Source organism: Genypterus blacodes, unplaced genomic scaffold (assembly GCF_046128005.1).
Source record: "Genypterus blacodes isolate CSIRO-AG114 ecotype Tasmania unplaced genomic scaffold, CSIRO-AGI_Gbla_v1 ptg000107l_1, whole genome shotgun sequence".
NCBI lineage: Eukaryota > Metazoa > Chordata > Actinopteri > Ophidiiformes > Ophidiidae > Genypterus > Genypterus blacodes.
The window spans coordinates 710,756-737,769 of NW_027466911.1; the positions used below are offsets into that span (position 1 = coordinate 710,756).

The 27,014-nt window shown below is 42.9% G+C and overlaps 2 protein-coding genes and 1 long non-coding RNA gene across 3 annotated transcripts; all 3 read right to left on the bottom strand.

Moving 5' to 3' along the window:
- Positions 1-133: 133 nt before the first annotated feature.
- On the bottom strand, positions 134-3,143 carry LOC143008815 (uncharacterized). Its single transcript, XM_076160744.1, has 2 exons — positions 2,985-3,143; positions 134-2,525 (listed from the first exon to the last, which is right to left on the bottom strand). The coding sequence occupies exon 2, from the start codon at positions 2,480-2,482 to the stop codon at positions 896-898; it is 1,587 nt and encodes a 528-aa protein (XP_076016859.1). The 5' UTR covers positions 2,483-2,525; positions 2,985-3,143; the 3' UTR covers positions 134-895.
- Positions 3,144-4,390: 1,247 nt separating this feature from the next.
- Positions 4,391-9,649, bottom strand: LOC143008843 (uncharacterized). The gene is made up of 2 exons (XR_012964628.1): positions 9,175-9,649; positions 4,391-7,819 (listed from the first exon to the last, which is right to left on the bottom strand). It is a non-coding gene; the product is annotated as an uncharacterized LOC143008843 (long non-coding RNA).
- Positions 9,650-10,915: 1,266 nt separating this feature from the next.
- On the bottom strand, positions 10,916-26,733 carry znf1035 (zinc finger protein 1035). The gene is made up of 3 exons (XM_076160722.1): positions 26,376-26,733; positions 20,074-20,134; positions 10,916-19,971 (listed from the first exon to the last, which is right to left on the bottom strand). Exon 3 carries the CDS (start codon positions 19,923-19,925, stop codon positions 11,460-11,462), a length of 8,466 nt encoding a protein of 2,821 aa, XP_076016837.1. The 5' UTR covers positions 19,926-19,971; positions 20,074-20,134; positions 26,376-26,733; the 3' UTR covers positions 10,916-11,459.
- Between the last annotated feature and the right edge of the window lie 281 nt (positions 26,734-27,014).

Below are 27,014 nucleotides of genomic sequence, written 5' to 3' on the forward strand. Positions count from 1 at the left end.
ATTGGATTTCATGAGATTGTTTACGTGTTTACATTTTAAAAACACTCGAAGAGGAATAATGCAGAAACTGTACAAATAAATAAAAGTTGACATTTAATCAAAATTTCACAATACATGCAACAAATATCTGCCTAATGTATTTCAGAGGTATTCAAAAAGTGCAAATGACATAAGATAAGTTGCATTTCAGGATTAAACTTAAAAAAGGTAAATATCTATCCTGTTAAATGTTTTTTATCTTAACAAAATAGGTACTATGCTGACTCATGTAAATTGATTTAGTGAAACCCAGGAGATAACACAAAACTGATCCATTACAAAAATGAAATACTGAACTTTCACTTTTATTTCATTCTCTTATACTGTACATTGTGTGCATATTAGACCACGTTGAACTCCATCAACAGTGTGAAAAGTGCTGTATAAAAGTTATAACATGAACATACTCAGTCAGTTTGAAAATATAGTTTAATGTGATATAACATATTCTGAAGGTCTCACAATGCTAGTAAGGACACACGAGGCATTGCAAAGAACTCACAGACTCACAACAAATTTGGAATATACTAAAAAACTTTATATCAAAAGCTATAATACACTACTTGGTTATCTCATCCCAACCTGGTGAATCGACGCAGAATACATTTTGAGACTGAAACGACTTATTTACACTTTCAGGTACTTCTGATAGTCTTCTTTTTAGGGCAGGAGACCACATTTTGGCAGCTGTGTTGATTGAGAACATCAATGAATATCACTGGCCTCCTTTTACAGTAGAGACAGGTGGGAACCGATCCGTCCCTGCCACAATGGAGGACAACACACCGAAATGCTCTTGGTCCAGCAGTTACAGTATGTGTGACGTGCGTGAGTGTCTAGTGTCTTCATAGTGTCGTCATGTCTTGACAGGAAGGGAAGACGTTACCTGGTAAATCATCTCGGCCGGTTTTGCTGGGTTGCTTTCAACAATAAAGCAGTCGTCGTCGTCTAAATCCGCTCCTGGTTTTCCGTTGATGTTATTAAACACGCCGTTTTCTCTGTCTACAACAACGCCCGCCACTTGGTTTGTCTTTATGTTGCCGGACGCCGGGGCCCCGAGTTTCCTCTCGCCGTTGACATGAATATTAGGGCTGCTTGCCGGCGCCACCTTTCTGTACCGGTTTGCTTGTTTGCTGGCTTGTCTGTGCTTTACCATGAACTCTTGTGCTTTGACACATTTGTGCCTCTGGAGCAGCTGAGAGGTAAGAAATGAAATATGACAGACGCGACACGTGAACCCGTTAGGTCCAGCGGGCTCCAGTGCACGGTTGTTGCATGCGTCTGGTGCAGAGATTATGGACTTCTTCACTTGCTGGGGGGCACCGATATGGAGAGCCAGATCTTTCTTAGCAAACAGGGACGGATACGGCCTCCTCCACTGCGGAGACACACTGGTATGGAACCCCTGACTGCTTTTATTGGACGCACCGGGATTGTGGCTTTTCAACTGCTGAGCGGAGGCAACGTGAAGTCTGTGGATGCTTCTATCAGGTGTACTGCGGTTGGTAACACTAACACGACTGGACGGACTGAAGTGACCCCCCCGACTGATTCTGGGGGACCCAAACACACCGAGACTCCGATGACTGTTTGTCGCAGCTTTCGTTAGGTTCACTTGGATGGGAGGTTTAGCAGTGATGAGTCTGAGTTTGGGGGAGGAGCTGAGTACGTTGCACTGATGTAAACGAGGCACCATCTTCCTGCTGGAGAGGAGCAAACCACATCCCACACAACCAGCAACCTTATCTACAGCATGGAGACTGTGGTGGGCGACCAGACTCTTCTTTGTTACAAAACATTCCCCGCATTTTCCACAACTGTACGGCCTCGTCAACGCAATATTACTACCAGCTTTCACCAGCACCACAGGGTGATACAGCGTCCACAGGTCCACTGTCGGTGCGACTGTGCTGTCAAACACGCTGTCACGCGTGCCCGCTGTTGATTTAGCAGGATTTGGGAGCAACTTCGACAATTTAGAAATGTCAGCAGCCTGTTTAGAAACATGTGGTACAACTGGTGATGCAATGTGTGCGTGCACATTAGTATTCATGGTGAAAGAGGCTTTTGGCACTGCACCCAATCTGGGCACGTTAGTCAGACCATGACGTACCGACTCCAGTCTTCTTAGCTTCTCCTCCACTTCTTGGTACTTCTCAAACCGTCGCTTCTTAATGATCCGATGATCGAGGATTTGATGTCCCGGTTCATGTGTCGTGCTGTGCAACAACATGTCAACGTATAAAGGAAACTCAGTCCCACACGAGCAGATGTGGCTGGCAGCAGGACACGTGTGCTCCTCCAACCGCTCCTGGTTTGGAAAGACCTTCTCACAGCTGAAGCAGAACTGGGGGTCCACCTTGGGGGAACCTGCTGAGCCGGTGCTGGTAGCCAGCACCCCGGGCAGCTTGGGTTGTGCTCTCTGCATGATCAAGCTGGGCATTGAGCTATTCACGGTGGATGCAGAGCCGCTTGCAGCCCGATTTCTAATGAGAAACACAAAAAAGTGGTCAATGTTGTAGCATTTCGAATACATTTTTGTCATGAGTTACAACTGATGCTGCACAGCTGGAAGGAGCCCGCAGTGTTTAAGCTGACGAGGATGACGGCAACATCAATACAACATCATCCATTCACACGCTGAGTGAAAACATCAACTCGTCGGATTGTCTATGTTGGTAGCTCGACTCTCAAACTTGTTATCTGAACCTGCAGGCTAAGCTACTAAAGCAGCTCCTGACAAAGCAAAACAACTGAGGGAACCTGAACACAAACATACGCAGTATTAACACGTCATATATTTTAACTGTTGTAACACGAATTCAAGGCAAACTACCATTCAACTGTTTTGTATAGCGCGCGCCCGTCTAGCTAAGCAGAAGCCCGACATGCTAACTCACAGGTTTCGCCAGATGAAGAGAATTTTGATGATAACATTTGCTTACCTGCACACGGGAACCAAAGTAGCGTCGTCCGAAGGCGCTACTCTGTCTCTGCGCCAAGCCTGACGCGGCGGGAAGGATTCATAACCGCGTTATTACGCACCGGCGCTCAGCGGGAGCGGGCTGCAGTTAGTTAGCCTCGGCAAAAACATAAAGACGAACGCTTCTGCTTCTTCTACGAGTGGCGCCCGAACACAGTCCTCTTCCGGCCATCTCGCTCTAGTGGTGCCATACTGACCTCTACCGGAATGGAGTGGGCAGGGCACGAAGCAATTCCACGTATTCCGGTGAGTTACATGAGGTCTAATTTAATTGATCTCAGCTCTGCTTTAAACCGCAGCTTTTATAATTACTGTGTGGATGCTTCGTTACATACTTACTCAAAGAGGCGTTTCTCTCATGTGAGAAGTTGAACATATGTTGACAACATCATGTGTGGGTGCCGTTATCGTCATTGCGAGGCTACAACATTGGTGGATGTTTGCAGTCCGAGTCGTTTAGCTGAACTTTTACATGTTTGTTAAAAATAGATAACACGATTGCGATTGCGTTATTACGTTATATTACGTTTCTGACTGTAAAATCAAATCACAATCCACTCATCTAAGTCAATTCAGTATGTATTTGGGTGGAGCGCATAATTCTCAAACTATTATGTGGCAATTTACCAGTAATTTGTAAAATATATTAAGACCCAAAATTAACATGAATATCTGTTTCATTCTCTAACTTGAAGCATGCTGCTGAAAGCTAAACTGGTCAAAACGTATTCACTTGTAATTGTAATTTATTGTCATCTTACACCTGATCAAATAAATCTACATAAAACCAGTGAAGGTTACAGACCCTTTTTGTGAAAAATTTAAGAGTATTAACAACATAATGCATACTCCTACAACTTATCTATTTTACTTTTGCCACTTCAAGACATCCCACCAGAAGACATTCTGTGTATATTTTTTTGTAAGAAATGTCTTTCATCGTACCAACCTTCCAACCACCCAGATGTGCAATTTGTATGATTTTCTTCCATGCGTGGAGAAACCGGTTCCTGCAGCTGTCATCAACTTTGAAGGGATGTTCTGCATCCTTCATGTTCTACACCCCACCCCCCTCATTTAGTACAGCAGATTTTCAGTTACTTCAGGCTTCTCATTCCAAAAAACGTCAATCAGTGATTGTGTTGACTTTTTATACTGAAATAGATTTTCGATACATCTGCAGCCAACACTTAAATATGAAAAAATATGTACGATATATATATACACGATAAAAAAACATTTTAGATCTGTATAGAATGTCAAACATGAAAATTATTGCATTAGCATCATCAATAAAATTTAACAGCAGCAAAAAGATGATTTGCGTTGAATCTTATTTATAGGAATCAAGACCACATGAAAGGAAAATTACATAATTAATGCAGTTATTTTTTATTACCATCAGGGACAAAAACAACCGACACCACTACCTGTATTAAAGCCTAAACTATCATGAGCAAGTACTAGTTAATACTTACAGGATAAAGAGCCTACATAGTATATGGGTGATTTTGGTTAACTTAACATTTTTTGGAAAACTTTTGTTTTTACAAAGCCAGCATCTACAACACAATCAAAGGGTATTTTAGCACTGTGTGGCTGTGCAATGTCAAAATCGGTCCCAATCAGTAAAAAACAAAAAAATCATTCAAGTGACAAGTTAACACAAATGCAGCCACTCCTGTGTTATATTTACAAATTTCACAAAAGTATCAGGAAAACTCAACTGCCATTAAGATGTCAGTGGTTCTGCTTTTGGCACAGAATTTCCAACCAAGATGCGATGAATCCTTCTGCGGTGGTTTTTAAGGGATTTAAGGTTTGGGTACGTACCTTGACATACATCACAGCAAAAGGACTGTTTGTGGGTAAGCATGTGTTTCTGCAAATCATCCACTGTGCCAAACCAGCGCACACAAAGATGGCAACGCACAGGTTTGATGGCGGGCTTACAAACCCCACTCCTTTGATGAAAAATCAGACTGATTGTGTTTGGGAAGTCAGTATTGCAGTGGGAACAGTGATAAGTTTTTGGTGAATTTGTAACCCGTCCGCCTTTGCAACGATTCAAAGATATATGCTTTCTCAGTGAACAGCGACCAGAGAAGGAGTTGCCACATCGCATGCATGTGACCCGCTGTTTGTTTTTATCGGCGTTTGGAAGTTGTGCCAAGCTTGTCTGCTTCTGCGGCGACTGAGGTCCTGGCTGAGCTGGCTGCTGTTGAGGCGGCTGCTGTCGGAATCTTAGCAGCAGAGGTTGTGATCGTTGCGGTTGCAGCCCTTTCAATAGCTGATTATGCGGGTGCATATGGATCTGCAGATGGACTTCATAGTCTGCCCAGGAGTTTACAGTCTCTCCACAAGTTGGACATGTATACGATTCCTGTGCATGCTTCTGCAGATGCTCCAGGAGAAGCCTTGGAGATGTAAATCCCACCCCGCACTCGCACGTCACCCTCCTTGGAAGAACAGAGGGCAGTGACATGATGCCCCAGTTCCCTCCATCATCCTCCTGGGTCTGACTCTCTGTTGCGCTGCCTGACAAACTTGGTTGTAACGTTCCTCTGTCCACAGTCCCTCTCGCTATACCTACTTGGACAGTCCTTTGTAACTGGCATCTCTTTCTGTGCACCATCATATTATCTTTGCGATTGAAGCTTTTGCCACAGACAAAACAATCAAACATAGGTCTGGTATTGTTGGTGTTCAGTGGAATGGCTCCCACTCTACTACTCTGTGATAGTGTCCCTAACCCATGTGGCCTAAACCCACAGAGCCGTAGATGTCGCCTTAAGGTAGATTGCCGACTATACGTTTTCTGACACCTGTTGCAAGGGTAACGCTTCACACCATCTCTGATGAAGAAGCGCAAACTAGTGTGAGCCGTCTCTGTATTCTCAGTTTTAATAGGTTTCCCCTTGTCATCGTCAGCACACACTGCAGAACTAAGCATTGCCATTTCATCGTCCAAGGGCATCGTCCATTGCCCTTCATCACTGTCTTCATCATTATCTGCTGTGGTATCCCAACTGCCATCATCGTCCTGTGGTGGTGAAGTTGCACTTGTGGGAGGATCACCTTGCTGCTCAGCAGACGCTTGGGGGGAGAAAGGCAATAATCTCTGAGCCTCAGTGCACCAAACCGACTCTGACACTGTGGACTGCTCTGAATTTGGTGGGGCCACTTCTTCCTTGACATGACAGGTAATGTCAGTGCCCACAGCAACATTTTTAGATATTTGAGGTCCATCTGTAACATTCGTGTCAGCATTGGCTTTACTGTCTGATCTAAAAAATAGCACTTTCTGAATAGAAGGATCAGTATGCAGAGTGAAAGATGACTGCGGGCCCTGACACTTGTGCGTTTTGAGGTTATACCTCCGTGAGTAGCTGTGCTTGCACAAAGGACAGAAAAAAAGTTTTTTAGTATAATTCAAACTATGGAATGGCTCTAATTTTTTGGCAAAAGGTAACTTGCTTGATAATGAGCTGGATTTGAGCTTGGCCTTTCCTGCAGATTGAGGGCATACGTGATTGTCTGTAAAAGGTAGCTTCCCAATTATCAGCTGTTTGCAGCGACGGCAGCACTTAATTCTCTCTTTTTTGTGCAGGAAATGATGCTCCGTCAGTCTGTCCAAGTTCTGAAAAACCCTGCGGCAGCGACCACACTGATACCTCCCTTCTTTGCCAGCGCTGTTCGGGTCCATGAGCTTTTGACGAGTTTCAAGCATCACAACAGGTGAAAATGTCTTGGTGAGCGACACAATCCTCTTCTTACTGGACTCAAGAATCCTACCAATAGATGGAGCTTTTGTCTTTATGCCGGGTTTTGTGAGTAGCCGCCTTAACTGTACAATAGACATATCCTTGATAGGCAACGCCTCAGTTTTTGCTCCTGGTGTTATATCAACTGGTATGGATTCTTGTTTAGGAACGACCGCTTTGTTATTTTGATCAGAAGAAGAAGATTTTTTAGCAGAAGGCAATGTTTTCATGTAGGCAGATGCCAGCAGCTTCATTAGAGTGTTATTTTTGGGTATTCCCTCTTCTTGTGTGCTGCCCAGGACAGAATTGGTTTTGTGCTGGAGAGGCGTCTCCTTCTCAGCTCCTGGCGATGGCTGTACACACGTCATCTTCTCAAGTTCTGTCTCCTTGGGGTCTTGGTGGGGCTTGCACTGACCCTGAGGAGTGGTTGCTATGTCAACGCCATCCTCCAGGCTTGCATCTGCTTTCTGGTCTGTCAAAGTGGGTAGTTCAACGGCAGGCGTTCTTGAGGTAGAGGAACACCCAAGACCACCCAAAATTGGCTGGGTCACACGTGGACTAAATGGTTTATGTAAGGTGGGAAGAACTTTATCACAGTCAGCTTTACTAGCCGGAACACTTTCACTATCCATGGTTTGCTGTAGCTGAATTGGAGACACATGTGAACGCTTATGCTCACACATAAGACTGAAATCCTGAAACTCCTCACCACAGTCACAAATATAACAAGATGTGGCTGGACTCTCTGGGACGTGTGTGAGCGGAACTGCGTGCCGGCTGGATGAGTCCATTCTTTGACGCAGTGTTTCCTGTGGGTTGATGGAAGGCAGGCTTGGAGATGGACCAGTGACCTTTGCGAGGGTACCTGCATGGCTTGCTTGATGAACTAGCAAGGAGGCCAGTCCGCTGAAGGTGGCAGAACACGCCACACAACGATACACTTTGGGCGATGTGGTGTTTCCCTGCAAACCAAGCATCATGGCAGCCAAACATACGAACCAATCCAGGTGTGTTGGTCATGCAAGGTAGCTTCCTGTAAATGACGCAAAAACAAAATGCTGTTACCAACTGAAATTCAAAGATACAAGTTCATCAAGTTAAATAGTCTCAATACATTGTGATGGCATCCGTCCAGTTTCTTTAACTCTGTCTAAATGTCATGTGTGGGACTGCACAATATATTAAAAACCAATGCAAATATGTGTGAAAAGGCAGCATTTCTAGTCAAATAAAAACACAAACATGTGACAAGTTTCTAATCACACAAAAATCATTCTATGGAGCAATGTCTAATCAGTCCACCTTAACTAAACCCTTTAAGGTACAGCGAGGTGTAGGACAAAGGCTTCATCTTAGCACTCGGCTGAACGTGTTTTCTTTCAACTAACACCAACAGTGCAGATCATCAGGAGACATGTTCCTCTATGAGCAGAATGGCAATATGTTCATCAGGCCTGCTGAGAAATGAGAAAACATCCCAGGAGTGCAGGTCCAGAGGCTCATTGGCGCTCTGGTCCAGAGGTGCATTCACTGCTCACCACTAAGTTGACTTCCTGTTATTGTGTCATATGCCTGTGGGATTCTTTGCACAATGAGTGAGAGGAATCATTAGTCTAACATTGCATGTCATTTACCACAAAAATACACAATTTTGAAGAAGAATTATAGAATTGAATATACCAAATATATGCTTTGGGCTTCCTAGTAAATGTGGAGGTTTAGAAGACCCAAAGTAATGAAGCACAGGAAGTCTAGTAGGCACAATAAAACACAATTTAAAGGAAATACGTTAGAATCGTTTTGCCTTTATATCTGAATTACAAAGTTAAGGATGTGTGTTTTCAGGTATGCAACACTTGCAAAACATTGCTCGATTCAATGGAGAGACACATTAGCACTTAGCGTCGCTTAGCTCAGCAGGCAGCACATGACGAGTCCAGCGAGGAAACAGCAAAGCAACAAACTCCACGTTGATGTCACAAACACAACAACGCAAACAGCGGCGGTAGTAACGCTTTCTTAATAAAAAGCCGCTCGATACAAAAACACCGCACAACAAGGTTAGCTTGTTAGCGACGATCCGCTCGAAAAAGGGGAATTTCTGTTTCCAAACACACACCTCTCTTCATTTTGCATCCGTGAATCTTTATCTACCTTGGCTTTCTCTTCTATTTACAGACCTTGGTGGCGTATAGCAGCTTCCAGACTGAGCGCCGTACTCATATCGCAGCGAGTTGGCAAGTGAAAGCTAAGCGATGCTAACCGAGGGGCGGCAGTCGGCCACGCTCCAGCACAGGGCCGAGACAGCGGCGGCGGCTAGCAGGCTGCTCCCCGCACGAACAACCAAGCGGCTCCTGCACAATAATCCGACGTTTTGGAGTCACTCACCGGCCACAGCGGCAGTGCGCTCCGAAGAAGAAGGGACACTCTGGACTGGCGGGGCACGAACAGTCGTCTGAGTCCACATCTGTCCGCGAGACCTGCACTCTGTCAGGGAAAAGTAGCTCCGTGCCGCACGGACGTTCAGTTGGTCCGCGACCAGGAGGAGCAGCTGCAGGAGCGGAGCAGCAGTGGGGACACACTCCGCATGTCTGCACGGAGCATGCGCAAACCGCTCCAATGGACGGACGCCTGCCGCCTACTTTGCGAAGTTTGTTGTCATTTCTTTGAAAACGGAAGAGAAGAGGTCACATCCTGTGTTGATAAAGAAGAACGCATGGCCACGACGAGATCCTGTCATTGACCCAGGCATTCTATTCCTATAAGAATCATTCAATTGTTGTTGTTGTGCCCCTATGTGTATTTCTCCTTTCTCTTTCTTCCATTCCGCCCTAAACCCAACTGGTCAAGGCAGATTGTCGCCCAACTAGGTCCCGGTTCTGCCTGAGGTTTCTTCCTGGTTAACGGGAGTTTTTCCTTGCCACTGACGCCAAGTCAATTTATTTGTATGGCCCAATATCACAAAAATAATGTCTCAAAGGGCTTTACAGATGCACAACATCAGGACATTGGGTTTATTTAAATGCTCTGTATGTTAAGTGCCATGAGAACCTTTATGTGTGATTTGGCACTAGTTGAGTTGAGTTAATTTGCAACCTGTGCTTGCATGATTTGTCAGGTTATTTACATGCAAACTAGGTCACTGGTATTATTTGCAAGTTGGAGCATTAAAGGATATTTGGCATTCACTTAACAGGTCTTCATGCCTTTCAAAAGTCTGTTGTGGAAGCCTGTACAAGATCTTCTATAAAAAGTTCACATTGATACAAATATGTTCACCGTTGTCTGTGAAGGTTCTCAGTCATCCAGGTCATGGTATCCAAGGAAAGTAAATCAGGTAACTGGACTTGCTGGAAAAGGCTTAAAGGCGTTTCATCTCTCATCCGAAAGGTTTCTTTAGTTCTAGCAGACTGGTGGGGATTCAAGGGTTTTCCCTATGACATTTAACGATGAAACATCTCTAAAACTAACACTAACTAAATTAGATTAGAGAATTTCATACAGGTTGTTCTAAGGAAAATTGCACTCAAACAAAATGGCCAAGCATAACATAGTTTTATTTAGGAATCCACCAGATACATTTTGCTTTTATTGTGATTGTGATTAATTTTGTATCAATGAAGAAATAGCACAGGGTTCCATATGGATCCATTAATAGGCCTACAGACCTGTTAGGTGAAGGCCAAATATCCCCAAACCAAGCCAAAGTGTCATAGGGGTGGTATAATTTACCATCTGACGGCCTCAGGAGCCAAAAACTAATAGTTCAACCAAAGTTAATTACTTAAATTGTATCTTTGTGCCATTTGTACTTAAAATACATCAAACTACATATCTCCCATATAAAGTTTTAAATGGATTGAAATTAATTTTCTTGTGGAACCAATGCTAAATCTCACGAATTCAGGGTGCTTGTGTAACTTCTGAATGACTACTCCAAACTGTGAGGCTTACCAACACAATTTTAAAGAAACAGTATATACAAAGCAAAAACATTTCCTCTTTCCTGCTAAATATAGGATATACTGATATACAGTGATATGCAAGAAGTTATGTTATGGAAAATACAAACTGTCCTCTACAAATTAGAATAGTAATGGCAGAGAAAACATATAAAGGACACAATGTATTCATTCAGTTAACATTTTTATTACATAAAAGAAAGCAACTGATATTTCTTAAGGAAAGAAATACTCAAGTGAAAAGAATATTCCTTTAGAACGCATTTTAAATGTCAAGAGACTTTTCAATCAAAAACTGCAACTTCAATGAGTCTTTATAGTTATGAAACCAATAAGCTGGAAGCAGCAAAATGATATCTACAGTAAATGTCATACTATAGAAAATACAAATAATTGAAATCACCATCTTGGTGTTTATTTTACAGTATTAACAAAATGACAAGACAAAACAAGTGTCAAACATGACATCAGATCAAAACAATTATTTTTCCCCAAACATTGCTTGAACCATCAAAATTTGTATCTGTCGCACAGACTATTGAACTATTGAAATTTACACTGTGTATGAGCTCATAGATTTACAAACACCATCAAGAAACAATGTGGCTGGTTATTAGAATACAAATTTTAATACAACCGCTAAAAACCCTTACACAAGGTTATTATAATGACAAAGTCCAAGATCTTAGCTTTCTTAAACTAGGGAACACATTACACAGAAGTCTGACTGTGAGTATGTTGATGTTCCTCCAGTAGGTGAGGAAAAGCAAAGGCTTTGTCACACTCTGTGCACTCATATACAACTTGTCCAACATGACTTTCTTGGTGCTGCTTAAGACGAGACCACTGAGTAAAAGACTTGTAGCACATATCACAACGATATGCTCCAACGTCTTTTTCAGCATGCATCCGCATGTGCAAAGACAGATCTTGTTCCGTGTTGAACATTTTGCTGCAGTAAGAACATTCAAACTTGCTCTGCTCTGGGTGGTCTTCGTTTGGAGCTGGCAATTTCAGACGATGCCTCTGCTCATGTTCTTTGAGGTAATGCTTCAAGGCAAAGGATTTTCCACAAAGCTTGCACTTAAATGGCTTTTCATTTGGATGAAATTTATTTTGATGCTCCAAGAGCCCACTCTGGGAGGGGAACCACTTAGAGCAAACAGGGCAGTTATGCAGGTCATACCCAGTAACATCAATCTCCTCATCCTCTCCTGGTGTTTGATCTGTAGCTACAGGTGACTTCCTAGCTGACGGGTTCAAGTGCTCATTTTTTGAGTGTTTATGGGAACAGTGGTGCTGACGGAAAGCATCCCTACCCAAAAAGCTCTGGCCACACACTGTACATTCAAATTGACTGACTGCAGTCAGATGGCATTGACCATGTTCATCAAGCTTACTTTTGGAGGAGAATGTCGTTTTGCAAATTTCGCATTCAAAGGCACCTTGAGAATGCACAGGGAAATGACGCATCAAATCGGTAGTTTTGGCAAAATTCTGGTGGCAAACTGGACATTTGAACACACGTGAATGCTTTTCTGAATTTGTGAAGTTTCCATCAGCATTATCATGCTTCTTCAAATGGTTGAGAAAATGCTGATGGGAGGAAAAACTAGTGCTGCACTGATTACACGGATATGTACCAGAGTGTGATGGGATGCAGTGATGGGTGGCTTGGTGCTTTTTCAGGTGAGATGCGTGCAGAAAGTGTTTTTTACAGTCCAGACATGAGTATGATCGCTCTTTGGCTGCTAGGCAACCATGTTCAGAAAGCTCCTCTGGGTCATTGAAACGCGAACTGCAAATTCCACAGCGATATTTAAGTTCTGTTGAAACTGAAGAACTCCCAGATGGAGAAGTTGACTTTTCCTGTTTTTGTGGGGGCACTAAAGATAGGACACGACCACCTGCCTTAGAATGCATTTTTCGGTGCTCTGCTCGACTACTCTTAGAGGAAAATATGCGATCGCATATGTCACAAGGAAATGTCTCTTCACGGTGGGTAGACATGTGTTCTGCCAACTGTGCTGGTCCTGTGAAACTGAGCTGACATTTGGGGCAACGATGTGGACGACTCTTGCCATGACTGTGCTTGTGTTTACGCAACGCAAAGAGAGAAACGAAGCCCCGGCCACATGTCTGACACTGGTGTTCAGATTTGTGCATTCGTTGATGCTGTTGCAACTGGGATGCCTGGTAAAAACATCTACCGCATTCTGCACATTCATGTGGTTTTTCGCCGAGGTGACATCGTTGATGATCCTCAAGGCTTTCTGATGTTGTAAATGTCTTTCCACAGACATGGCATGGGAAGTATGGTGCCGTGTCACTGTCATCACTACCACTACTTTCACCGTGACCATCTCCATCACTTTCATCAGTGGTGCTGTCTGGACTGCTGGGTTGATGATCAATGCTGCCCATCCCATGTACGGTATTGTCAATATTGTCATCCTTCTGTTCATCTTTATGCCACATTCTGTAGTGTTTTAACAGCGTTTCTTTGGCAGAATAGATCCTCTTACAGATATGGCAACTAAATATTTCATTTGGATGTTCTTCACTGTAATGACTCAGTAACTCTTGTTTTGTCAAAAATCTCTGGTTGCATACTCTGCAAGCAAATGATCTATTTGGGTCATGACATGTTCTGTGAGCTTCAAACTGAACTCGGGTGTCAAACTTCTTAGAGCAGTCAGGGCAAGAATATTTCTCTTTTATGCCATGCATCCTCATGTGTCTTTCAAGATTGGCTTGACTGGAACATACCCGCCTGCACTTTGAACATGTATTGCGCTTTTTCTCCTGTTCCTGTCTTCCATGGTCTTCGAGGTGACTAATTAGCAATAAGCCATCTGTGAAGCTCTTTTCACATTCTGAACATTGGTACTGCACAACTTTCTGTACACTTGAGTTGCTTTGGTTCTGGTCTCCTTTTGACTTTTGTGATGGCGTGTCGTTGTTGCATAAAGAATTTGTCTGCAAACGTCCCGTGCCAGTTGTTTGGGCCTCTTCTTTCAAAACCAAAAAAGACTCATTCAGGTCCAGAGAGGTTGGCTTTAAGGTAGTCCCAGTACGAGCTACAAGTGTAAGACATTTCCTGGAGTGATTCCGTAGTAGACATTTATTCCAGAAGCCTTTCTTACAAGTTGTACAGGTATAATGATGCCTGGACGTTGAATGGGTGCGCAGATGACTATGTAGTCCAGCTTTATTTATAAATCTCAAATTGCAGTGTGTGCAGACAAATGACTTCTGGATCTCAGCTTTAAGACAGGGATCAAGATTACACAAGACGTTAGCACCATCACTGTGGTGTTCGTCACATTTCTCCTCCAAAGGCTCTTCTTTGATTCTTCTTAGAGTGGATAGATGTTGTTGTAGAGGAACAGCAGACGCCGCTGGGTTTGATAATGTATCTAGTTTATGTGTATTTAAAAAGTGTTCTTGGAGCTGAGAAAACAGCAAAAAATTTGAGGAACAGTATGCACAGGAATAGCCTTTTAGTGGAGTTGAGTGACTCATTTGGGAAGATTTGGGCTTTGAGACTGCAGGTGCAATGCAGATTTTCCTGTGATTTTCAATCTCGTCTTTTGAGAACAGACTTCCACACCGTTCACAGAGCACACGAGTTGTTTGCACCACTCGCTTAGTACATTTTGGCCAATGCCGCTGCAAATAATCATTTCGTATAAATTTCTCACCACAATCATCACAGCTATATGGCCTCTCACCTGTGTGGAGGCGAGTATGCACTCTTAATTGCCAGCTGTTGTGAAAAGCTCGGGGGCAGTAACTACAGACATGTTTATACTTTTTGGTAAACGATGGCTGGATCCTCTGTAGTATTCGATTTGTCACCACTTTTGTCACGTCTTCAGTTGGCGGATCAACAGCAGCCTTTCTCTTAGTGGAGTGTTTTCGACACCTTCTCTGTTTCTTGTGTTTCTTCAGAGATGATTCGTGAGAGTAGGATTTGCCACAGTGTGTGCACCGAAATGACTTTGTAGCATGAAACATGGTGACATGTCGCAACAGTTCAGACTGAACTGAGAATGTTCTTGAACAAACATTGCACTGAAAAGCCTGTCGCTTTTCCAGAGAGTGGGAACCAAATGTATTTTGCCAACCCTTTCCAACATCATCCAAGCTGATTTTGGGTATACAGACTTGTAAGCGCTGTCTTTTCCCTTTACAGTGAGCCTGGTGGACTTTAAGGTGATCGTATCTCGAAAAACAGCAATCACAGGCTTTGCAGTGATAGGGCTTGACTTCGGTATGTGTCAATATATGCCGTCTCAGGTATCGGGGTTTCATGAAAGTCTTGGTGCAGAATTTGCACTTGAATTCACCTTCGGCTTGTGGCTTCTGCGCTTCTCTAAAACTGGACATTGCTGGCAAAAGTGTTACAGCATTACTCTTGACGATTGTCTGCTCTTGTCTATAAACACCATCACAGAAAGCTTCATGCTGCAAACACATTGTCTGAGAAGCATATCTTTGGCCACAGTGCATACACGAATAGGGTTGAAGACCAGTATGTGAAACAACATGTCTTAAGAGTACTGATCTGTATTTGTACCTCAGTGGACAGTGAGGGCATTTATGCTTAAGCATCTCAGTTGCAGTGGACTGCAAGTATTGGCTGCATTGGTCTTTGTTTGTTTGTTTGTTTGTTTTCTCATCTTCATCTCTAGAAAAGCCAGTACTGCCCTCTGATGTCTGTAGACAGCTTTTTTGATGTGAAGTTAATTTTGTATATCCATAGAATCGCCCACAGTTTAAGCAGCAGAGCAATGAATTTTCCTTGTGACCTCTGTGATGATTCCTCAAGCGATGCCGTCTACCAAATGTCCGTGGACAAATGGAACAGTTAAATTCCTTAGACTTCTTGTTAGACTCGCTGGTGACAACGTGCTTCAGTTCAATGGGTGAACACTTCTTGAGGTGGAGTTTAAAATTCCAGTTGCGGAAAAATCGTTTTCCACAGGTACCACAGGACAAGGGTTTTGCACCAGTATGTATAGTCATGTGGCGCAGCAAAGTGTGACGACAAGTGAAATCCCTTTTGCAAAATGGGCACTTGTATGAGGAGGACTGAGATATATGTTTCAAACAATGAGCTCGTAGTGCTTGAGCGTCATCAAATACGTTCTTGCATAAGGAACACTGGTGCTGATTTAGTTCATCGTTCTCTTTCAAAGATGCCAAGGACTGCTCTGTTTGAAAACGTGGTTTCTCTTCTGCTTGCTGCGTCTGGTCTTTTCCATTTTTGTGGGAGGCTGAATGTTTCAACAGACATGCAGGATACTGGAACTGCATTGGACAGTCAGGGCACTGAAGCGTTCCTTTTTTAAGATGGGAGTTTCTGTGTTGGATCAGTTCCCCAATAGTTGGAAGAATCTTTCTGCAAACGGTGCATTGGATCCTTCGCTGGTGAACCATTTTGTGACTAATCAAGTACGCATGTTTCTTGAATTTCTTTCCACATTCTAAACAGCGGTATGGTTTTTCACCTTTGTGATAGTACTGATGTTTTTTTAGTGATGCTGATGTGCTGAAACCTTTTCCGCAAAAGCGACAGCTCACGGAAAGACTTGTTTCATTACACTCTTCAGTCTTCACAGTAGTTGATGCCACTGGCACAGTTGATGCCGCTGGTATAGAGGCAGGAGAAAATATTAATTTCCTGTTGCTGAACAATTTACCAGTGGTTTGAAACAACTTGTGTTTCTTCATATGTCTGTACTTTCCAGATTTATGAGCAAAAACAGCTGGACAGAAACTGCAATTGTGTTTCTTTTTTTGAAGTGCTGTTTGAATTGCAGTTTCTTTTGCCCTCTGCACTGCAAGTTGAATAAGACATTCTTTGATGCAAGAGTTTTTGACATGTCTATACCTGTTGGATGATAAAGTGAAGGAAGCGGGGCACAATGGACACTTATATTTGGTGCCAAATTTTCCCTTTCCTCCATACATCACCCGTCTGACACATTGTTGCAGATGACGAGCCCTGTTGTGTGAGTACTTGAAAAGCTGTGGACAGAGAGGACATTTGTATTTTCCAATCATCTTTTTCTGGGTGGCTTCGTCAATAGTGACTTTTTTGGTATGCTCTTTGGAGCATGGGTGCTTGTGTAAATTATAGTAGTGTTTGTTGGCCTGTTTTGCGGTTGAGTATTGTTTTCCACAAACATGACAAACATGACGCTTGTAAATGTCAACAAGTTTTACATAGCATTCTTTTAGTCTTGGGACCGGGCTTTTCTCAAACAGGTCCTCAGTTGTTTCAATTTCAATCTCTTTTGGTTTTGTTAGGTTGACAACAGCATCAGAGTCTGTAACAAGACTTTTCTTTTTTCTCTTGCGATTGCATCGACCAGGTATACGCTTGTGTTTGTTAAGGCTACAGCTCTGAGAAAAATAACTACCACACTGATTACACTTGTAGGGGGTTTGACCAGTGTGAGCCCGCATATGCCTGACATAATCATTAATTGTCGCAAACACTAATATGCAGCTGTTACATGTGTACCTGCCATGTCGCTTTTTTCCTTTTTGCAAGTGAGAATCAAAAGGGAGCTGAGTGGTTGCATTAGGTACACCACACAAATGTTGTTCTGTGTGTTCATTACGTATCATGTAGATATTACAAGTTTGGCAAAACTGAAATTTGTGCTTCAAGTGACTACAATGATAGTGTTTGATTAGATGATCTACACTGTGGGTTGTGTGCTGGCAACCTGCACAATGGTATGAAGTATTTGTTGCGCTTGTTGGTTCTGGGGTCTTCATAATTACAATAGGCTGAAGGCGTTTCCTCATTTGTGCAGAGGATTTCAGATGAGATGTTTGTTTCTCCACATGACTCATGCTATCATCTTCAAGTCTGGGATCAGATGACTCTTTTAATTGCCTTGTTTTAGACTGATCAGCCTCACAGGTCTCTTCTTCTGGCAGATGTTCACCATGCAGCACATTAGGTAACAGTTCTTTCTCTTTAGTTTGGGCATCCAGGTGAAATGATTGTGTTGGATTTTCAGAAACATCTCGACAAAGACATTCTGTCTCTATTGCCACTGGACTTGGCTGCAATGACTGATGAGAGGTTATATTTGTCTTGTGTGCAGTATTTTTGCTTTCACTGCTTGGCCTTGTGTCCATGCTTGAGGCATTTGTGAGTAAGCACGGAAGACGATCAGAGAAATTGAGCTCTTTGTCACTGGGATTTACAGGATGTCTGTCACTGCCATCGGCCGGATTGCGACAAATACTGTTTACAGCTTTACTTTCCATGGACTGATGCTTAGGCAGCTGCAAACAAGATTCAACATCTTGATTGCTGCTTTTCCATGCACTTGTGCTTTCACTCAGTTCATGCTCAGTATTTTCGGAAGCCAACACCATGACACCGTGTAGGTCGGAAGATTTAGGGAAAAGTGTCTGAATTGTTTTGTCCTCTTCAGCATTCCTCATATCTAAATCTTGACCATCTGTGGAATTGGGATGTGGCGTTTCTTGCTTATCAAATGCCTTATCTGCTTGTTTATTTGATTCTTTCCTTCCATCTCTTGGGATTTTACAACCCTGTTCAATACTCTCAGATGTATCCATGCTATTTTGAAAAATGTCACCAACTTGCTCTTCCTCACTGTTACCCCATTGAAAGGCAAGTGTCTTGATTTCTTTGTCTTGAACGTCATTCTCATCCTCACCATCTTGACCGTATGTGGAGCTGAGACTTCGGATTTGCTCCTTATTGAACTCATCATTTCCTTGTTTATTTGAGTCTGTCTTTGATGGTCTGAGGACTTTTAAATCATCCAGTTCAACACCGTCAGATATAGCCATGCTTTTTGTTGCAATAACAGTTTTGTGATTTTCTTCGCCATCATCTAGATACTCCTTTATTCTTTCCCTGGTTAAATTTTCATGGCTGCTGTTTAGGGTATCTGACTCTTTTCCTTGAGTGAAAGCCATTTCCTCCCCCACATCCCTTTGACATTGTTGCTGATGACCACAAACATTTGCAGCAATTCCAGCAATATGGCCTTCCACACTGCCATCCAGATACTCTCCTTCTCTTTCACTTGCTACATTTTCATGGCCGCTTTTCATGGGATTCGACTCTTTTCCTCGGGTGACAACGGTTTCCTCTCCCACATCCTCCTGAAATTGTTGCTCTTGACCACCACCATTTGTAGCAATTACAACATTATGGTCATCTTCACAGTCATCTGGATTCTCCTTTACTCTTTGACTGGTTACATTTTCATGGCAGCTTTTTGGGGGAACTGACTCTTTTCCTTGAGTGACAGCCATTTCCTCCCCTGCATCCTCTTGACATTGCTCTTGACCACCACCATCCACATTACTTCCCTCAAAGATCTCATTCTCTGTATTTGTGACAATATTAGACATGGCTGGGAACTGATCACTTTGTGTACAAGGTTTCTCTAAACTTTCCATTTCACCTTGTGAACATTGAACCATATTTTCCCCCTCAACATCTGATGTATTTGACAAAAGTGAAGTGGTCTCAGACATATAAGGGCACAGACTCTCATTTGGGAATGGCGTATTTTCTGTAGAGGTGAATGGCCATTCTGAAGAGGTATGTTTTAATGGTATTGTTTTAGTATCAGCAGTTTTAGGGTTTTGGCCTGAGTTACTTGTCATGAATTTACAAGAGGGCCTTGTTTCACCAACATCTGCATCTGAGTCTCTGTTGACATCTGAGTAGTCACCATGAAAAGATGGAGTCAGCATTTCACAGTCTTGCTTAAGTTCTTGAAAATCTGGTGCAAAGGATGAATGAAATCCAGCTGTGGACATTCCATCTGGGGCAAAATCTGAGATGTTGCTATTTGCACATCTTGGCAAACAGTCTTTCATCATTTGTTCTCCAGTGGCCTGCCATGGCATTTCCCCATAGTATCTTTGATAATCACAATCTGCATTTCCAACAGTGGGATCTGTGTAAAAGTGTGTGTTGAAGTCAGAGTTTTTCGCAGGAGCCTCTTGTGAAGCTGCTGTATTGGAGAAGTCATGATCTCCAATTAAGTTCTCTATATGCTGGGGAAAACTACCTTCTGACTCCGACGACCCCCTCAGCGCTGTTGGATCTGATGGTAGCGATTCAAGACTTTGAAAATATGAATCCCACCCATGGGCCATTCTCTGTAAGGACTGGAAGCTGGAGCTTAGGTCTCCCCACACAATCCTGAAAACAGAGGAATTAAATTGTAAAACAAATATCCACCGATAATGGTGACAATGTACAAAATCAAATTAACACAATCCTCGGGGAAAAAAGTGGTCTAACCTTCACTTGGTTGTACATGGACTAGATCATGGACGATGTTTGGTCACATCTGGATGGCAACCTGGTGAAATAAAGTGGAACAATTTTGTAACTGTGAATTTTGTGCAAGGCAAGCGTCATAAGAACTAGACCAAGTGTTCAAAAATGACAGAGAAACTATGACCCTGAAGCCCAGGATCAGAGTCAGAGGGAAACCGCTCAAGGTATACCCTTGTGATTGGAAAAAGCTAAAGGTCTAGTAAGGGTCCTGGGATAGAGGTTACACAGAGGAAGAGATACGTGAGACCAGGGATCCCACTTTAATTTTAACTTTGTAAGAAGTCAGTCCAGTCAGTAGGGTGAACTCTGGCAAAAGGCTGTTAACAACAGTTCGCATGATATCAGAAGAGAACAGCCAGTAAGAGAGGAGCAGTAGACAGAAACGTAGAGTGAAAAGGTGTAGTATTCACCAAGGTAGGATGGCAATCTTGTGTCTGAGAAGCTGCGGACTCAGCATATTCTCTACAGAATGACAACAGGAGTTAACTATATGGCATCTGCACCAAATACGCTTTGTCAAACCAATATCTATTTTCTAATTGCTAAAAGTATGATTGGCATCTTCAGAACTAACTGACAAGGATTCCCAGGATGTAACCTATTAATTAAATTCATTAAAGATTTACCCTTCTTCAGATGTCCCTGCACTATTCCACTACTTCCAAAACAATCAGTAGACATGAGTTCCGGATCACAATATTTTCATTCATTCACTTACAGGGAGACTTGAACACAGACGGATCTCTCTAATCTCGTCTAACTAGCTATACTAGCTAAACTAGCTAAAATAGACGCTGTAGCCTAGGCTAGCAAATGTTATCCATACATGCCTGGCAATGATGACCAATTACCAAGCAAGCAAGCTAGCTAGCTAGTTACACATTGTGGAAATTTAAGTCTTGAAGGCATATCCAGATATCTCGCACAAATCATTAAAACTGAAGACATACAAAATGTACATAATAAAGTGAGTAAGTAAAAAAGGGCCCCTGCTAGGCAGGGAAAGGGCAAGACTCATTGGTTGAGCTTGTTAATATCATCATTTGTTAATTATAATGTCTGATCTGTTGAATTATAAATGAAATGTAAATGTACCCTTTTTATGTAAAAAATGTGTAAGATGAAGTTTTGGGACAAATTTATGATTGAGTTTGGGACAGTTGAGAGTAGGGTCTGGGGCAATTGTGGGACACTGAGGGCAAAGTTGATTTGGAGCCCTACACAAAGTTCAAAGATTGTAAGACCAATGCTTCTGTTTGTGTAAAAAATGACTTTATGGATTGAGACATAACATTCTTATGCTTCCCATTAGAAATACATTTAGGTGCCGGTCATGTTTTTATTGTTGTTGGAAAGAAGACTTGCAGCGACAGTAAGGCAGAAAATGCACACACCGTCTCAGTAGCAGGTCATGGCTACAACACGATAATGACCCAAAACTTACATCTTAAAGGAGTCTTTCCCAACCGGGGGTACGCGTACCCCTAGTGGTACGCGAGGGAACTCCAGGGGGTACGTGGAATTCCAAGGTGACAAGTAGAAAATAAAATAAACCCGTCACAAATGATAGTGCGCGATTAGTTTCCCTGGGGAGAGAATAGTCTGTGGCACAACCACGCCAAAATCAAACCAGCTGCTTACCTGCAGCCAGAAAAATACTGTCTGCGCTATGGATAAATGGCTGAAACGTCCGCTTGCTCTGGATTCAGGCCAGCGTTCAGAGGAGCCCGCCGAGAAACGTAAGAAAGAGGCCAAACTGAAATCAAGGCAGTACAGTGAAACATATATATTATTTGGATTCATTTCTACTTCTGCAGACCCACCGCAGCCTCAGTGCTTCTTTTGCGGTGAAGTCCTGGCTAATAGTGCGATGACGCCAGCGCATTTACAGAGACACCAGAGCACCAAACACTTGGGAAGTGTCGATAAAAGTGAAGCATTTCACCGACGAAAGCTGTCTGAATTTAAGTCGAGCCAGACAATAATGATGAAGGCCACGAATGTGTCAATGAAAGCACTCGAGGCATCTTATGCCATGTCCCTGCTTGTGGCTAAATCAAAAAAACCTCACTCTATTGTTGAGGAGCTCATTCTCCCTGTAGCGACTGCGTTGGCCGAAATTATGATAGATAAGAAAGCAGCCGAAGCACTCAAGAAAGTTCCCCTGTCAAATAACACCGTATCCCGTCGGATCAATGATATGTCTGTTAATATAATTGGACAAGTGGTGAACAAAATAAAACTAGCCGGTCAGTTCGCTTGGCAGCTGGATGAAATGACAGATGTGAGTGGAGAAGCGCAGCTCCTGTTCTTCGTGCGTTACAAAGATGCTTCGGACAAAACGAGCATATTTTATTTTGCAAAACGCTACCAGGAAAGACAACTGGGGAAGAATTGTTCCAGGTTATCGACAGCTTCTTCAGAGAACATGATCTGCAGTGGAAAACCTGCAGCCACATCTGTACTGATGGAGCAGCTGCGATGACGGGGCGCGTAAAGGGACTTTTTGGGCACGTAAGAAAGGTAAATCCCGACATTAAATGGATGCATTGTATTATTCATCGTGAAGCACTAGCTAGCAAGAGGATGAGCCCTGATTTAAGTGCTGTTATGGATGATGCTGTGAAGATGATAAATTTCATCCAATCTCGGCCATTGAATCACAGGCTGTTTGAAACTCTGTCGTGAGAACGGCACAGAGCACGATCAGCTATTGCTTCACACAGACGTGCGCTGGCTGTCTCGTGGGAAAACGCTACTGAGACTCTATGAACTTCGCAATGAAGTTTTTGTGTTGTTGACGGAGCATCTGCATCCTCTTGCTGTGCAGCTTGAGGATGACAAGTGGGTGGCGCGCCTGGCATATCTTGCTAATGTTTTTACCAAACTCAACGAGCTCAACCTATCACTTCAGGGCAAGGAGTCACATATCCTGAAATTGTATGACAAAGTTCAAGGATTCATAAAAAAGCTCAAACTATGGGAGAGGAAATGTGATGAGGGAGACGTGAGCTGTTTCCCACTACTCAATGCCCATCTTGCCACCACTGCTGTTGCCAGGGGTCCAGTGGTCAAACTGGTGCAAGCACACCTGTCCAAACTCTGCACTGATTTCAGCCATTTTTTTCAGGACATTGAAAATAAGTCAAAAAGACTGGATTGGGTGAGGAACCCATTCATTGTGAGTGAGAGCAGCAACAGCCTTCCAGCAATGCTGCAGGAGCCTCTGATGGAATTATCTTCTGACCGTGGTCTGAAGATGGCATATGCTGAGAAGACATTGACTGAGTTTTGGTGTTACGCGGAGAAGGAATATCCTGAACTGGGAAAACATGCACTGATTGAACTTTTGCCTTTTGGTTCTACTTCTACTCAGCTTTACCACACATCAAAACCAAGCAGAGGAACAGACTGGATGTGGAGACCAGCCTGGTCACAGCCGTTTCCACACTGCCTCCAGAACTATCAAAGCTTATGAAAGACAAGCAAGCTCAAGTGTCTCATTAAAGCTCACATGACTGGTGAAAAGAAACTGCTAGGCCTATACTGATTCTGGATATTATTTTGCAAAGTGTTTTGTTCCTGAATTAAAGTTTAAATGCCTGTTTAAAGGGGACTTATTCAAAGGGGCTCCAGGTTTAAGCCTAAATGTTACAAGATATATATAGCAAAGATAAGTTGATTATTTTGATTTCATATGTATTTATTTGATTATATTATTTATTTTCAAGGCAACATATTCATTTTTATTTATTTGTATTGAGTGATTTAAGTTAACATTAAGAAAATGTCTGAGAATTAGATGTTCAAATTAAGGAGATGAAATAAAGTTATTTTCATTCAATAATCAGTTACGTTCTACTTGTGAAGGATCATCAGCACGTATGAGTGAGGGGGTACTCATGGTATGACAAAAGGCTCAGGGGGTACACAAGACAAAAAATGTTGGGAACCACTGTCATAGATGAAGTGTAGACGTCCCGAGCTATAGAGAGCGCTCAATTGCCTCAAAGGGGTGTTCCACGATATATACAATTTAGGGTGCAAATACTGTTGTCCGTGACATTTTCATTTGTATTATTATTTAAACTGTTCAATCAAAAAAATCCTAGCACTGATTATTATGGGGAATGGACATTACATTCACAGCCCCTACTCTTTATTCCATGGGAATTAAATCATGCTTCTTTCTCTTTACCACCCTACCCACTTTAAGCCAGTATGCAAAATGCTAAATCAGGGACAATAAAGCACTTACTAAATGCCAACACTAAAGATATTTCTCTAAACCAACATGCCAGGTCTGTGCAGACCAGCTGTGTGAAGTGTTGCCCTGAGCCTCTGCAACGTTGTCTTGCATGGTCACACATCTACCACAAGTGACGAGGCCCAAGGGGCCCAAGTGAAGCATTACTTGAAATGGACACATTAGAGTGTAGATGTACATTGGGTTTGATCAAAGTTTTCTTATTTCACAAATGTTGAAATGCTGACGGTCCAAAAGGTTTTCCAATGACCTTACATTCACCCATTCATGATGGCAGTGGCATATCATGCAAGGACCCAACCTGCACGTCAGGAGCAGCTAGAGTTCTGATTCTTAGACGACCATTCTACCATCCTGAGCAATGCCACCCTCGTTTAGTTGTGTAACAGCTAGAGCGTGAATCGTGTGGCAGTCTGAAGGTATATTTTGAAAAAGTTCTGTCATTTTAAAAAGATGTGCTTTCAAATGTATCCGTGCTAGTGTGGATGGGGCATGAGAGCGCTGCAGCAAGAGATGTAGACTGTACCCAAGAAAAATACACAATCTAAAGAGGAGATTCTTTGGGTTTACAACAATGGATTCAGAGCAAGTAGCTACCAAAGCCGGAATCGCAAGTCTATGCAGTATAGAGTACAATATGCATATTACTGTGTTAGTAATTGTCAATTAATCTTGATATATGCCGAATACTGCCCAAGGAGAGAAATATATCAGGATGAATGCTGTTTGCCCATATCATCCAGCCCAACTGCAGTGTATATAGAAAGTATTACAAATCATAATATACCGTATGTATGTGGTCAGATCGTATAGCATTCTTATCATGACCTGTCCTCCAAGTACGTCAAATACTGCATTAACATGTGACCTCATTACCATTATTATAATGTAAGTTGCAAATGGAACTACAGAGAGGGAACACTCACAGGCAATCAAGAGTTGCCGGTTCACCATGGCTGTGTATGTTTGTACAGTGGGGGAAACTGAAGCAAACCCAACAAACTAAATATATCCAGGTGTTAAATGAAGCTGGAGTGGCAGCTCAGTATGGAAACAGTAGCCAGCTCTTCTTCTTCTTCTAATTTATAAAGAAAAATTCCACTTCTGCCTCCATACGTTTTCATCCCTTCCCACAATACTGTGCATTAACAGCATTCAGATGCATTGTCCGTGTGAGCACTAAGCCAAAAAAAAACCCAACATATACTTCATTCTAACTCAATTTATTTAGATATGTGCTGTCACATTTGTTTTGTCTTTCTTAAGTTCTTTCTCCCTGCTTACACAGCAACTGGGAAAGCGGAAATTTGTTGATGTTGGTTACCAACTGTCACAGGACCATCAGCCATGATTCAGAAACAAGTTTAGGGATGAGGATTATCAAAAAAACGAGGATTCAATTTCATCATCATGATCAGTGATCCTACAGACATTTTTCTTTCCAAAAAAGTAGTATTGCATTCACCCATTCGTTCAATTATCCATATGGCTTATGCTATTCTTAAAAGTAGTCAACCAATCAAGAATCACAATCCAGAAACTTGGGGACAGTTCCAGTGCAATAAGATGTTTCATACAATATCAAACCGTATCCTTTGTTCTGCGACCAGGAGTGATTTATCCATAAAATAGAATAAAAATACAATCATAATTCGTTATTATTTTTGCAATAGCTGTAACGTAATCACTAAGACGTTTGCTTGTCTGATTTCTGGACGCAGTATGTATGGCGCTTTTGTTATTGTGAGATAGCTTTAGCCGGCTAGACCTGACAGCCTGGGACGAGCGGGACAGAGAGGAACACAATGATAGCGAATTCACATCTACAATGTGGAAAACACACATCCATTGCAGCGCTGCGGACACATGTGGGACAATCCCATGTTAGGATCTAATAGCGCTATTTAAAAGACAGCTAGCTAGCGTCGTGACTAGCACATTGCTAGCTACAACCGAAGAGGACGAACTCGTGGCTAATGTGCACCGAGACTCTTACCAGAACTCCGTGTTCCTCTGGCGTGCTTCGCTGTAAACGCTGGGTTCCTCCGCCGGCTACATGGTCTACGGTGGTCAAAGACAATGAATCACCGCTTTCTTTGTCAGTGTGCAGAATGAGACGGTCTCCCCGAAATCGACGACTTCCGTCTCCCTTGGAAAATAACCTTTCTTTCTGGTCAAAAACTCGTTGAACCACTGTCCGGTACCTTAAGTTGCCCGCGGCTGTTCTGCTGTTGCCTACGTAGCGTGCTGTGCTACGGGTGGTGGCGGTAGCTGCAGGTCCTCCTCCATCAAAATGTTTATTTGCGCAATTTCAGACAATGCGTCAGAAACAGTACGTGCGTTACACAATCATGTGATTGCAGCCAATGAGGAGGTGCGCGGACCCAGCAGAGCCCGCCCCCCTCTGCGTTCTATGGCTGCCAGGGTCGGTCGGGTCGGTTCGACTCCTTCCGGCACGACAGCAGTGCGCCGCCTCGTTGCTGCCTGTGCTCCTGCGCGCCCCTGTGCTGTGGCTGCCAGGTGGTACTGCTTGGTCCCTCAGACCCTGTGCTGATCTGTCAAGTCCTCAGTGGTGCATGAGTGCTGCCCCGAGGTGTTTCCACAACATTCTGTTCACGTTGCAGGGAAATCTTCA

Bases quoted from the DNA above. Each gene is read 5' to 3' on its own strand.
- LOC143008815 (XM_076160744.1), bottom strand. From the start codon at position 2,482: ATGCCCAGCTTGATCATGCAGAGAGCACAACCCAAGCTGCCCGGGGTG.
- znf1035 (XM_076160722.1), bottom strand. From the start codon at position 19,925: ATGGCCCATGGGTGGGATTCATATTTTCAAAGTCTTGAATCGCTACCA.